The 14,951-nt window shown below is 46.7% G+C and overlaps 1 protein-coding gene across 1 annotated transcript; it reads left to right on the forward strand.

Moving 5' to 3' along the window:
* Positions 1–1,442: 1,442 nt before the first annotated feature.
* On the forward strand, positions 1,443–14,859 carry LOC135377407 (KAT8 regulatory NSL complex subunit 3-like). Its single transcript, XM_064609785.1, has 13 exons — positions 1,443–1,630; positions 1,955–2,220; positions 2,320–2,478; positions 2,920–3,094; positions 3,187–3,288; positions 3,564–3,701; positions 4,242–4,454; positions 4,523–4,594; positions 5,349–5,420; positions 5,503–5,724; positions 6,712–6,900; positions 12,612–12,711; positions 13,419–14,859. Exons 2-13 carry the CDS (start codon positions 1,976–1,978, stop codon positions 14,582–14,584), a joined length of 2,853 nt encoding a protein of 950 aa, XP_064465855.1. The 5' UTR covers positions 1,443–1,630; positions 1,955–1,975; the 3' UTR covers positions 14,585–14,859.
* Positions 14,860–14,951: the final 92 nt, after the last annotated feature.

The raw sequence follows: 14,951 nt of genomic DNA on the forward strand, positions 1-14,951 counted from the left end.
TTCTGCTCTTGGCCTCGGCAGCTTGCGCACCGTCAGATGGCGATCAGGCGAGGGGGCCTGGAAAGCGAACATTATCTGGACGCCGCCTTCGCATGGCGAGACAAGAGAGTGTCATTACCTCTTATCTTTATCTTACACCGTGGTGATGATGATCCGCTTATCTAGTTGTCTCTGTCGCAGTCTCTGTTCCAAATGTAGTCGGATCCCGTCTGTAGGTGAACACTTGAAAAAAGAAACTGCAAAATTCGGTAAAAAAAAAGAACTTTATTCTGTATAATAAGCCCAGAGTGAAAATAAAAATGCAAAATTGCCGGGCGTTTCTTTTTTTTTTTTCTCTCTCTTTTTTTTTACAGTATCATTATAAATGTGCACTGATTGCATATGGTTTTCTGAAGCCGTAATGTACCTCAAGGCGAAGCAGCTAGAGAACGCAGTCATCATTTTCGCATAGCACTTACGTATCTGTGTGCATTTTCCCTGTGAGTACTGCGAACTTTTGCAAAGCTGTTTGTCCGCGCGACACATGGGCACTTGGAAACATCACCACGTGCGAATCGTGGCCTCCAGGCAAAGGGCGAGCAGTCTGCAAGTAGCGTAAAGTGTCGCACGGCTTGCCTCATGCTTCACGAGACACCCGCTGTTCTGGCAGGCATCCGCGTCACGCGACGAAACTGGTCTCAATTTTGGAAGTCTGCACACCAAACTACGCAACGTGGTCGCGGGGTAACGCGGGCGAAAACTAGAGTACGTGCACCCCAACCTCAATGTGGGAAAAGCAAAAGCAAACGTCTCCTGGCCCAATGGTACGAATTCAGATCGGAGTGACGCAGCTCTACAGTCGGTGTCGCTGGATACGAAATGCGATAGGCCTGTCGTGATCCTGCAATGTTACGGAATAAATGTACGGACAAAGTAGGGGAATGCAAGCTGGCTGGTCCACACGTGAGAAAGAGAAACAATATTTCCTTCGGTCTTAGGAGACACGTATGGACAGCACACACTCAAAGTCAGCGATGAACATTTGCTTCGTTGCTGGTCTATCACCTGAATCTTCAGGAAATGTTGCTCTTCTCATACGAATAAACGCATGGCACGTTTTTGTTTTCTTCGTGCAATTTCAATTTTTTTCTAAAAGACAGGAAACAGTCCTTTTTTTTTTACCATTCAAAATTTCCTGGAATTTTACATCTCTACTCCCGACGTGAGACTTTTGCCTGGATATCCAAGTACATAACGGCGCTTCGTGAATACCTCGCAGCCTATCTTGAACAAATGGCGCAATACTTTGAAGAAACCTCATTCTTCCTTTTTCAGCGACGTGGAAATCTCCACAGTAATGTTAAGTGTGGCTCGCACGTCTCTGAAACCGAAACCGAACCTGACAAGTTCGTGAGCCTCGTCCTCACGCCAAACACAAGTCTCGTCCCAGACGCCGTGCGCAGTGCACGTGCGCACTACGTCTTGTGAATCGTCGTAGGATGCTTTGTTACAATTGTTGTCATTCAAGTTGTTTGTTTACATCCCTATTACATTAATTGTTCTGCATCAAGATGTACACAACTTCATTACGTGCCAATCCACGCTGTTTACGTCGTGTAATACTTCCGACTGTGGTGAAACGCGTATTAAGGTAAATTCACTATTGCGGGTATAGCAAACTTGACTTTCAGATGCTTTTCTGCTTTGCGTGAAATGTACATACAAACCGCAATTTTACATTTTTTTTTTAGTCTTGCAGTTTTTTTGTCGTTGTGTTTCGAAGTCGTGCTTTGTTTTCGTGTTTTGTTTTCTTTGTGATGTTTCCCAAAGTGGGACGTTTGAACACGTGTGTGTGTGTGTGTGATTGAATGTAGCTTGTGAGAATTTGCGAAATAGCTTCGTGGCCAACTACTTGTCTGTCTGCTCTAACTACCACCTCAAACGCCACTTAGACAAAGCTTACGATGTCCTTCAGGAGAATCGTTGAAGACGTACAATGAGCAGCGTTTTCCATTCCGGAGCATACGTGCTCCCTGGAAACCACTACTATGAAAGCCGAGCCTCAAGTGCGGAGATGTACCTGCACCGCCTCTCTGGGCAAGAAAAGGAGCCCAATATCGTTGTCATGGACCATTGCTACGCGAAAGCGTGGAATGCACATCCAGATTCTCACCACGCCAAGCCTGCGAAGCTCCTTTTTATGAAAGATATCCCATACCCTGAAGGTCGAGACGTTACCTGGTAGGTGGCTTTCGTTGACGTTTATTCTCTGAATGATGTTTCACCCATGTACGCGATGTGAAACGGCGTAGTGTTCATCCTAATCCCTTATCCTGCCAGTGAGGATGTGCAAGTGGATGTGGAAGCGTTCACTGCAAGATGCCTGTTGCCATATGACGGTAGTCGAGCCCGCAGCCTTATGACGGAGTGTGAGCGCAACACAGCCCTCTGTGCCCGTGCCGAAGAAAGCCTGGACGATTGGGAGGAGGCAGTAAGTCGGTAAGTCGTAAAGGGCGTTTCACACTCCAAAACCAAACAGTGACAAGACCCTGGGGACTTGAACCAAACAGGGACGCTGTCGCTGCCCAAAATCCCCTAATTAGATTGTAAATTAATGAATTTTAGGTAATTAGTCATCTTGTAGTTGCGTACCTTCTTCGAGGGGATGTCAGCCTGGCTGTAGAACTCAACTGCAAAAACGGCATCTATTTTGCTCTTCTAGATTTTTAATAAAAATTCCGTAACGAATAAAAATAAACACCCTGTATATTAGGCAGCCACTTCAAAATGGGCTATTTACAGGAACTAAGAAATACCCCAGCGGAATCAACGCTTTTCTAAATCCATTTAATCACTCGAGAAGGCACGACTAAATGTTGTTGTAGTCTTGTTATTGCGTTTAATGAAGCCATTAAACACTTAGTTTGCCTATTCTTTCAGAGATGGCTGGACTAACCAGCAGAACAGGCTGTTCAACAAAATTGCCAAGATTCTCAACAGTGACCGTCTGGCTCATCTGTCTTATGAAAATGTCACAAACGAGCCCATCCTGAGACGCCTCGCCGTGGACACTGCTGCACTTAAGTTTCGCCAAGTGTTTGCCCTTTTCGGCTGGGTACGTCTGGTCTCCACGTGTCTGATACTGAGCTTCCCCGTTTGTACTTTTCTACGTGTGTGTGCGCAGTTCTAAATTTTGTGTCCCCGCAGGACATGAAATTGTTGCAGTGGCTGCATGGCATATTGATGGAAAAGACGAGTTTGTCATACCTGGCAGTCTACTTAGATATCCTGCAGGCGTTAAAAGCCAAGGTATGTCGTGCGAATCTTCGAAGAAGTAGGTTGCTTTTAACGTGTGTTGCGCGATCCCGTAAGGTTAGCAAGATCACGCTTCGTAAGTGTGATCTCCTCCATAAGTATCTACGTAACATTTGTTTATACACATGTGATGCACTGTAGCAAAAGGACAGGGACACACACATAGAGGAAGGCAGTTTGCAGTCATCGTGTTGTGTCCTCCTCTGTGTGTGTGTGTGTCCCTGTCCTTTTCCTGCATACTATCTACAGTGGGATGCATTGCCTTTCAGGTTCCTACGCTCGTTGACAAGATGCTTTCGAAAGCCGTTGCGTCTGGCCGAGCTCACACTATTGCACCCGAGACGCTTAACATACTCCTGAGGCGACCCTGGGACCCTGTAGCTCCGTTCCTTAGCCAACATAAGCCAGTAAGTTTTGCCTCTCTTCTATACGATAACGTGCGCATCATGTTGGCACAAACGCAGTGTTCTCGGGATCCTGGAAATCTTGGAATTTTCGAGCTTCTCAGAAACACTTGCATAACTAGATACTATGCATAACTAGACCCTGATGTTTTAGGGTTAAACCCGATTTTTCCCTCAATTTGCACCCTGAATTGAGGTTCACCTATCTAGTGTTAAACCCGATTTGTACCTGCAAAACTGCACCTAGGCTAGGCACCTCAAGGCATCGACATACTAGTTTCTCACAAAATATGTGACTGGCCCCTTACTTCCGGCACTCTGGATAGACGGTACAGTGAACGTTTATTCTACAATAATGCCCGATTTCTCCCCGAACTCAGTCTGATGGTAATTTTTCTGCTCAAATTTGCACGAATTTTCGACATCAGTTTATCAACCTGATTTCTACCCCCCCCCCCCCCCCCCCCCCCCCGAATTTGGAAAAATATAAAACCCGAAAACTTCAGGGTCTACGCATAGCACATTTCCCTTCTTGAATCCTAGAAACGACTTCCTGGCTCGCCACTGCTGGTCCTCTGTCCGGGCATCCCTGGCCAAGCGATGAACCTCGGCCAACCGCGCGGTCGCTTCTGGTTTTCGCAGCTTTCAATCATGGGCAAACTCATCATGGTCAATGCATCTGGGACAGACAGCGACGGGAACATGAATAACACGCTCGAAAACATGGTTGGCGCGGTCAAGGCGAAGGTGCTCGAGGCAAGTGCCTGCGACTAGGTTCTGACAGGAATTTTGTGTAACGCTTTCAATACGTTGCTGTTTTGTAGCTGAAGAATCACTTCCCGTCGCGGCCCATTGTTTTGATTGGATGGATGATAGGGGGCGTGATCGCTTGCCAGGTATGTGTATGATAGTTGGGTATGTTATCGTAAATGTGCTCACAAATTTTGCGAGTCTTCCGTCGTTGTAGCGAGTGTGTAAAACCCCCGTTTTGTGATGAAAATGGTGGTTTTTGCGTGCATGGTACAGTGAACCCTCGTTAATATGACCCCTGATTATCTGACATACGCGCTTTACGACCATACTCCTGGGGAACAATGCGGTGAAACCTCCGCAAATCCCCCCCATTAATATGACAATTCCGCATTATGACAAAAATTTTCGGGAACGACCATGGTCATAATAACGAGGGTTCACTGTATCTATGCCCTTTTTTCTCTTTCCCCCCGCTTTGTTTTAACATATCCTGCTTTTGTTAGCCTGCTTCTTCTCCTTTGCCAGTGTTATGAGGCTGTGCTGCTAAGCTGCCATATGTGACAAGGACACATTTCTTGTAGTCACTTGTTTCTGTCACTGGCACAAAAATTCCACGATGCAAGAGAGGTCATTCTGTGTGTCATCGTGTTAACGTGTACACACGCACACAATACTCTCTTAATTACGGTGCTGTACGACTTTTTTGTGTGTAAGTGTCCCGTCAGTTTCCCATGTGCAAAACAACATTTTGAGTAAGTAGAAATAAACTTCTGACGAGCCGTCTAGATTCGTGTCTGCTACGAAGGCGTTTGGATGTGGGCAGCTTGCAAAGTTGCTCTCTAAACCTGAATTAGAAAGATCCAGGCCCTGTACCTGACCCCGATGTTTGAAATTTAGGTGTCGCTGATGGAATCGGTCGTGGCCGTAGTATGCCTCGGCTTCCCGCTTGTCGGCATCTGCGGAGCAAGGGTGCGTGGCCTTTTATACTACGTTCTCTCTCTCATAATTGCTCTTGAATGATGCACGTAACACATTGTTGCCCGCGTTTCAGGACGTGGACGATCCGATGTTGGACAGCCACACGCCCACGTTGTTTGTGATTGGCCAGAACGCACTTTCTTGCGGGATTGACGACATCGAGAACTTCCGAGAGCACATGAAAGCGGAGTCGGGCCTGGTGGTGGTCGGCGGAGCGAACGACAGCCTTCGTGTCTCGTCTCTGAAAAAGCGAATGGAAGGCGTGACACAGTCTGTCGTGGATCGATGCATCGTGGTACGCTCTTGTTTGGGATTGCACCCGTTTGTATTCCTTTTATGGTGCCTGTCGTCTGCAATGAGCGGAATTATGTTATTTGCTAAATAATACCTAAATGTCGTATGATTAACGCCTGACTTTTTCGGGTTATATTTACCAGCAAAATCGGGGGGGGGGGGGGTAAATACCAGGTTATATTTCGCTTCGATAATTCGGGTGTAATCAGGTTGAACTGAACCCGATTCAACCTAATTCTGGTCGAATCGGGTTGGATCAGGCTTAAATCTTTGGTTTACTCGGCAGAATACACGACACACCAGTAGACACAGAGTGTCAATATTTAGTCTATGCATCTAAGAGGCAGCAGGGTCTCTGTTTTGACAGTTTGTATTTATGCATTTACAACACAGTTTCCAAAGTTCTGCGTTTGGTTGTGATGACTTCGGATTCCCCTGGTCCGGCAGTTTTCGGGGAAATACCGGGTTAAACCCTGTTTTTCCCGATTTGAATCGGGAGGTAAATATCGGGCACAATCGGGTATAACTAGACCCTGAAGTTTTAGGGTTAAACCCGATTTTCCCCCAAATTTGCACCCCAAATCAAGGTCCACCTGTTTTGGGTTAAACCCGATTTCTACCCGCAAAACTGCCCCTAAGCTGTGCACCTGAAGGTAAGGACATACAAATTTTTCAGAAAATACACGGTTGACCTCTACTTCTGATACTTCTGACAGTCTGGATGAGCACTAGAACGAACGTTTGAGCTGCAATAAAGCTCGATTTCTCCCCGAATTCAGTCTGATGGTAATTTTTACACCCGAATTTGCACGAATTTTTGACATTAAGTTATTGACCTGATTTTCACCCCCCCCCCCCCCCCCGAATTTGGAAAAAAAATAAAACCCGAAAACTTCAGGGTCTAGGTATAACCCTAAAAGGTCAGGCCCTACGTGTGATGCGGGGTTTTGTTCCGGAAAGCTAATCGAGTGTTGATTTCATGTGCCAGGATGAGATGGGTGCATTTCTGGCCTGGGTGCTGACATCTCAGCATGGTGGAGGAGGCGCCACTGGCCACTCCACTGCACCGTCAAAGGTGAACGACCCCGGCCTACTGGTGGGCGGGCGCCGGCGCCGCGTCGGAATCCGAGAGGTGCCCGGACGTGTGGCCGAGTTCAGTAGACGCCGCGGCCGACAGGTAATGTCCGCATTCTTGCCTTCCGCACTCCACGATCACGGTGGGGTGACTAGGGTACAGGAGTAATCCACAGTGGCCCCGAAGTGCTTTAAACTACGGCTGTTGGTAGATTTTGTTGGCACACGTCACGTCCATAGGAACAGTTACAGCGTTTTCATGTTTACTCTTCGTTAATGTCTGTTTCGTTAGATGCGCATAACGATGTTGTTTCCAACCTGAATGTGTTCTGCGAGACAACTTGGGGGTACACTTGGGGGTACAGTCAAACTCCTTTACAACGAAACTCAGGGGACAGCAAAAAAATTCACAGTAAAGGTATTTTCGTTAAAAAGGATGTCTATTATTGGACCAATAGGGCTCCAGCGGGACCGCAAAAAAATTTGCTGTAGAGGTATTTTCGTTAAAAAGGGTTCGCTATAAAGGAGCTTGACTGTACAAACATTTTGTATGCTAACTTCTCACGGTTATGCCTTGTGACTTCAGTGTTAGAAGGACCTTTGAAAAGGTGTTTTGTTTGATAGGAGGTGCTGTGTTGAAATCTGGGGTTCATGTGACTGCCCTTTATTTTTTACTTTTGGCACGTTTTCACATTTGCTGCTGTCTTTTGTTGTCTTTGGTACATTCCTAAATGGAATGTGCTATTCATGTGTATTGGAGCCCACATTGTCTTTGAAATCTTTTACATATTTTTGTTATCTCTGTGTATGTGTATTATTTAGTTAAATGAACCTTAAACAAGCTCAGTGTAAACTCATATTTCTCATTTGGAATACTATAAGTAGAGCCTTGTGTTTCAGAGTTAAACTGGATAAAATTCATTTTTACCTGTCTCCCACCATCTCACATGTTCTTGTTTTCGCTATTGCCTTTCTGACCTCAAAATTTGCCCTTTCACATGATATCACCTGGTTTACGTGCTGTTTTTTGCAGCTTCAAAATATAACACCTGATTTTTATCCCCAATTTGCAGGGAATAAAACTCCAAAATACAAGGGTCTTTATGTAAACATGCCTGCTCTGTGTGTTTTGTGCCTTTGAACTGTTCCCATGCACACTATGTAGGAGAGGGGCGTCTGCCCTACTCCAAGGGCTGGAAGACTTGCCGAGATTGTCCACAAAGCTTGCCACAAAATGGTACTTCATGTTGTACACCCTAAACGGCTGTCCCATTTGCACCCCTTAAAAAATGGTGGCACTGGATCCTTGGCAGCTACCAAAGATAGAACGGATACAACGTGTGGAGAAAAAAACGGTGTCATTGATTCATTTTGTTTTCCCAATTCATTGTAGTACTTACCACCATCCCGTTCTCATTTTGTAACTATTGTTGCATGGCATTGTTCACAGACAGCCAAAGCTTCAAACTGCAAAGCTGAAACTATTAACCCTGTGTTTCGTGATCGTGTAATTACCTTTTTGTCTGAAATTTTAAACACCATGTAAAATGTGTGCATAATACATGCAGAGAGAGATTTGTCCATGTGGTTTTGCCATGTCTTTATTTCGTGCACACAAACATCCACAGACATCGTGTGAGTTGTAGCATCTGAGGACTTCGAGTCAAAGGCGATTAAACTTCACAGGCTGACATGTCTGTGAAGTTGACTGTTTCAGGCAAGAGCGCAAGTGGGATGGGCGGTAGCACGCGAGATAACTGGAACAACTGGTATACGTGGTCCTCTTAAATAGCAGAGCAACAACAACAACAACTTTATTGTGAGATGATGAATGGGGAAACTAGCAGAGCAAAAGTAACAGCACAACTCAACAATGTTCAACAATTTCAATGTTCAACATATCTTCTCATATAGTTTTACCCTGCTTTAAAATACAAAATGCATTCTCAGAGTTTTGTGAACAAAAATTCTAGTACAGTCGTCGACTGATTTTTCGGACTCCCACAGGAAACCGTGACCTTCAGCATAGGATTAACACATTATATTACTAAAATTTTTCTCGTCAGATCGAAATCCAAAGGCCCGATTTTCCGGACTAAATCGCTCGCGGACAAGCACCAATACGACTATTTTCGGAACTACGGCGGCAACTTCGAAACTGCCATTTTGGGTTGTGTGCTTGGATTGGATTGGTAATTAGAATCCTAGGTGAGACTGCTCTAGAAATGGTAGTCAGTAACAGTTGTATCCTAAACCTTTTTTGTCAGGGTGAACACCTTCAGTTGACCAAAACCGTACCTCTAGGTTATGCCTAGAGATGCGAAGCCCCGGAAAAAAAAACATTTTCTTTCGTTTGTTTTCCTCATATCCGGAAAAATAGCCCCAAATTTCCAGGCGACAAAGTTCAAAAATGTAAATTCTCGTGCCTTCGATGCGTTCCAACCCGTCATTAGTGCCTTAGGTGCCTCTAATCCGCCAACAACCACCAACTTAGAGCTCCGCCCGGCTGCTCCAAGCGATCGCCATCTCGTTCACATAATGTCGGAGTTCTGGTCTGAGTGGACGGGTTGTTCAAATTACCGTATTTCCCTGTGTGCTATAACGCGCACTCCTGTATTACGCGGACCCCTAAAAACGAGCCGAATTTGAAAAAAGTTCCATGTATAACGCGCACCGCAATGTTGCTACAACCTCCTGTGCTGCCACCACTATACACAATAAACCAAGGCGGTGTATAATATATGCATATTCTTTATTCGAAACATATTTAGTTTGAAAGTGAACATATTCGACACAAGTGTGTCTGGTTGGGCGAGAACTATGATAGTAACGGAAATCTCCAACCAAGTTACAGGACGGGGATACCCGACGTTTCGGAGCCAGTTCGGCTCCTTCCTCAGGGGTGACTGTAGTGGCCGTTGGCAGCAGCGTTCTTGCCGTGGTTCGAATTTCGTGATTCGCCGGATTGTTTTTCAGTCACGTGACGGAGGCCGCTGACGTATACGCTGGGTAACGCTCCAACAGATCGGTTAAGGTTTCCAGGTGTGGATTGTATATGCCAGGACTCTACAAACATTCTTTTGATCTGATTACCCTCAAGGTCGATGATGCAGGCGTTTTGAAAGTCGATAGGATGGTCTCGAACTTGACAGTGTTCAGCGAGAGCGCTTCGTTCGATGTCCGACTTCCGTACATCATTCTTATGTTGCCGTAGCCTTTCGGGGAAGTTCTTTGTCTCGCCGATATATGATGCGCTGCATTTGGTGCATGGAATTTTATAGACTACACCTTGTGCTTTTTCTTTCGGTGGGCGATCTTTCGGCCGCGGTATATAGTGTCCGATTGTTGAGACGGGTTTGTGAGACACACGTATTCCTTCCTTCGCTAGTATACGTGTCAGAGACTCGCTGATTCCCTTCACATATGGCATGGTGATTCGTCTAGACTGACAGGACTGGTCGTCAGTTGGACGTGGTCGGTTTCGGAGACCGCGAGCTTGACGACGGGCGACTCTCTGAACAAAGCTACTTGTGTATCCGTTCTTTTTTAAATCGGAAGTGATTGCTGCTTCTTCTTTTTTCCTGTCTTTCTCCGACAAACAAATCTTCTTAGCTCTCGAAAAAAGGGACGAAACCACCGAAGCCTTGTGACACGTAGGGTGATTGGAATCAAACCTTAGATATCGTCCCGTATGAGTGGGCTTCCTGTACACGGTGAACTTTAGGTCACTTCCTTCTCTCTTTACGAGTACATCGAGAAAAGGCAAAACGTTGTCCCTCTCGATTTGCCTTTTCTCGATGTACTCGTAAAGAGAGAAGGAAGTGACCTAAAGTTCACCGTGTACAGGAAGCCCACTCATACGGGACGATATCTAAGGTTTGATTCCAATCACCCTACGTGTCACAAGGCTTCGGTGGTTTCGTCCCTTTTTTCGAGAGCTAAGAAGATTTGTTTGTCGGAGAAAGACAGGAAAAAAGAAGAAGCAGCAATCACTTCCGATTTAAAAAAGAACGGATACACAAGTAGCTTTGTTCAGAGAGTCGCCCGTCGTCAAGCTCGCGGTCTCCGAAACCGACCACGTCCAACTGACGACCAGTCCTGTCAGTCTAGACGAATCACCATGCCATATGTGAAGGGAATCAGCGAGTCTCTGACACGTATACTAGCGAAGGAAGGAATACGTGTGTCTCACAAACCCGTCTCAACAATCGGACACTATATACCGCGGCCGAAAGATCGCCCACCGAAAGAAAAAGCACAAGGTGTAGTCTATAAAATTCCATGCACCAAATGCAGCGCATCATATATCGGCGAGACAAAGAACTTCCCCGAAAGGCTACGGCAACATAAGAATGATGTACGGAAGTCGGACATCGAACGAAGCGCTCTCGCTGAACACTGTCAAGTTCGAGACCATCCTATCGACTTTCAAAACGCCTGCATCATCGACCTTGAGGGTAATCAGATCAAAAGAATGTTTGTAGAGTCCTGGCATATACAATCCACACCTGGAAACCTTAACCGATCTGTTGGAGCGTTACCCAGCGTATACGTCAGCGGCCTCCGTCACGTGACTGAAAAACAATCCGGCGAATCACGAAATTCGAACCACGGCAAGAACGCTGCTGCCAACGGCCACTACAGTCACCCCTGAGGAAGGAGCCGAACTGGCTCCGAAACGTCGGGTATCCCCGTCCTGTAACTTGGTTGGAGATTTCCGTTACTATCATATTTAGTTTCGCGTCCCTTCATAATCACGCCAGCCTTCTGAAATGAATTCAGGAGTATTGACTGCTCAGTAGCATCTTTAAGCAGCATCATTAATTTTTATGAAGTCCAAGGCCCTTTCGCCGGCTTTGTCAACTGACCCCAAGTGATTTGTGAGAAGCTCACAGCACACCCTGGAAGAGGCTAGAATTTGTACGACACCGACCAGAAAAGGAACTCTGTAGGAAAATATTTTCGTGTATAAGGCACACCGTTAGATAACGCGCAGGACCTCTTCAGAGCACTTTTCTACTGGATAACGCGCGCGTTATACACCGGAAAATACGGTACCTATTGCCGAGTAGACAGCAGTCTCATGGGATGCTCTGCTCCGCATTTATGCCTAGAGGGTGAACACTACTAAAGTTTCTAGCTCATTGTATGCTGTGGCTTGGCCGGCAATGTTTTGACTCGGCAGTAACCGCGTTGGTTTCCGTTTTTTCAAAATTTTCGGAAAAGAACTGTTTTTTTTTTAGCGATTCACAATTTATGGAAATTTTGCATCTCTAGTTACGCCACAGCGGAAGTGATTTCGAGTGGGCGGGGGATGCTAATAGAGTTTGTTCGGGCGCGCTGTCGCTGTTCACAAGCTTTCGACGCTGTGGCCGTGTCTGTTTGGTGTGTGCGGCAAGTGCTTGCGGAGCCAGAAAGCGAGTCGGACTCTGAAGACGATCGCAGACACGGTGAATGCATTGTCGCTATTGTTGAATGTGTACGACCAACTTATGACACTCGCGCAAGTGCAAGCGCATATCATGACCACAATGATTCATGACACGCAGGCACTACATGTGGGAGGGCACAATTACAGACTTCTTTAGTGCAGTTGAGGGTGAAATACAGTTTAATTTAGCGATCGTCAGATTTTTTAGACTGTCGTATTATTTGGGCTTTTTTCCGGTCACCGCCAAGTCCAGAAAATCAGTCGGCCACTGTAAACCTCAGATGCTATTTACGTCGTGAATGCTTTCACTAAAGCTTTGCACATGGTATGTGTGGATCCTTTGAATGCTCTATCTTACATGTGATACTTCTCTATGACAATAGTGCCGCCCCCCGTATTTCTACGACCAATCACACTACGGAGGCTCGAGTACAGACACGACTCCTGGCTCAAGCCCAACAGCACTCTTTTCAGCTTTAGGAGGTAAAATATGCCTTTGATGCATATCACCAAATGTAACATGGCCCTTGAAAATCATTATGACAACACAACTGGTATAATCAGGCACTTACAATTAAAGGAGCAATTTCTCAAACAGTTTCTAAGAGAGAGAGGGAAAAAAACAAGATATGACCAAATCATGCAAATCATGACTGATGCAAAGTTTGGTGTCCCAGTCTGCACTGATAACAGAGGCTTCTGTCTGCAGTCCCCCCCCCCCACACACACACCTGAAAACACTTGTATGCAGTTATGGCAGAATTACTCATTCGGACTGCAGGTATTCACAACTCACAATATTCGAGTGGCAGCTGAACAAAATTTCAATATTCAGTTCAGCATGGCAAACTCGATCTTTATTTGTCACGCTGCGCCAGTTGTTCAATACACATACACCCTAAGGGGTTTCCTAATACCCTCTTCTAACAGTGTTACAGTGGTTTCCACTTTACAAGTTTCCTCAAGCATCCATCCCTCTTCACAAAAATCCTAGTCGGAGTATCAAAAAAATTTGTGGGGGCGGAGGGGGGGAGTTACAACCCAAAACTCTATTATGACGTACGTACTATCAACACTAGAACCATTACTAATTAAAATGTGAAAAGTTCAAAAGTAGTGGAGTGTGTTTTTGGCAGTGCCCTAGGCTGTGGTGAGTCTAAAGCCAGACAAACATCTCTTTAAACTTTCAGTGCAAAAAAAGCGTGGCACTGGGCGAAGAGTTGGGCGTCCTCCGAAGCAGGTCACTCAAAAACGAAAGTTTGGTGCGTTCTCCCTGGGAGGAGCGGGTCTTCCGACACCGCCGAAGCAGGAATGCCTGAATGTTGACGACGCGGCAACAAGTAGCGTAGCACGTGCGGAGCAAGGGATGCCCTCCGCACTGGAAGCGGGCGATCCTTCTTCTGCCCGGAGCGAGTCCTCGCTTAGTCTCGCAATGCCGTCCTTCCAAAAGCAGGGAGATACCCTCACGCACGCAAGTCCGACAGACAGCGCGGACCTCGTACCGACGCCGTCCCTCTGGACGCAGTCCCTCATCGCGGACTCCTTTACCAGTCCGTCCCCGGTGTCCTCTCCCATCCGCTGGTTCCAGCAGCAGTCCAACATCATCACCAAGTCTCTGCCCTCTTCGTCTCCGGCTTCCGTTCCAGACGCCGCGGAACCTCAGCCTTCCGTCACGGAGTCTCCGAAGACGGAGAGGGAACTTTCGCCGCAGTTACATCCCGCGGTTATATCTGCCGACCCGACTACCCTCGAAAGACCCGGCACGTCAGGAGAGTCGTTGCTTTTCTCAAAGCCGAAAGACGACGGAAGGTTCGTCAGTCTCTCGGCTTCCGGAATCAAGGTTAGCCTCCTGGAGAAGAGCCTCGTCGGAAAACTGCCCACCTCGCGCGTCGTCGCATCCGGTGGGGACTTCGTAGCCTTGCCTCTCCTGAACTTCCAGACGGGTCAGGCTAACCGTGTCGTCCTGCCGATGGCCGGTACCATCGACATGGCGGCGGACTTGCCCAGCTCGGAGTCGGGGATACCCGCAGACGAACCCCTGCTGTCCTCGGACTTCATGGTGGACGAGTGCCCGGAGCACGATGGGGACGATGAATGTCCCACCCCGCTTGTGGGGAGTACGGGCTATAATACGCTAGAAGGCCTCATCAGGAATGGGGAAGAAGAGCCGGGCCTAGCGAAGCTGCATCCCGAGATAGCGTCTGCTCTCGCAAGTCCGTCAAGCCACGCCTCGGACAGCGAGACTTTGGTGGAGCAACACGGTAGGACCTTGTCAAGCCGATACAGGATTCCGTTTCCAACCATTGCGGCAACGAGGACCAGACGAGTGAGGATGCCTCGGTTCTTTGACGTCTGAGAAAACTGTGTGTGTGCTTGTGTGCCAACAACATGTTGCATGCGTGGAAACGTGGTTTAATGGGCTGTGCTTCTGCTGCCTTTAAATTAGTCAGCTGTATCAGTTGTGTATATAGTACTTTTTTTTTTTCAGTCTTTTAATGTTCTGGAAGAGTGGTCTCTAGAGCAGTGGACAATTTAGCTCTGTGAAGTTGTGTTTCTAATTAATGATTCAACCTTATTAGCGACAAGCTTCCACATATTGAAACTTTTGTCGCATGCATCCCTGGGGTACTTGGAGTAGTTTTCACGGGGGCTTTTTCCAAAAATCCAACAAAATCCCTTCCCAAGAAAGATTTTCCATATGCATCTGTATACTGACCAAAGAA

Source organism: Ornithodoros turicata, chromosome 1 (assembly GCF_037126465.1).
Source record: "Ornithodoros turicata isolate Travis chromosome 1, ASM3712646v1, whole genome shotgun sequence".
Lineage (NCBI taxonomy): Eukaryota > Metazoa > Arthropoda > Arachnida > Ixodida > Argasidae > Ornithodoros > Ornithodoros turicata.

Excerpts from the sequence above, each read along its gene's own strand:
- LOC135377407 (XM_064609785.1), top strand. The coding sequence starts at position 1,976 with ATGAGCAGCGTTTTCCATTCCGGAGCATACGTGCTCCCTGGAAACCAC. Across the intron at positions 5,725-6,711 it reads TCGTGGATCGATGCATCGTG|GATGAGATGGGTGCATTTCT; the intron begins GTACGCTCTTGT and ends TTCATGTGCCAG. Across the intron at positions 6,901-12,611 it reads GTAGACGCCGCGGCCGACAG|TGCCGCCCCCCGTATTTCTA; the intron begins GTAATGTCCGCA and ends CTATGACAATAG.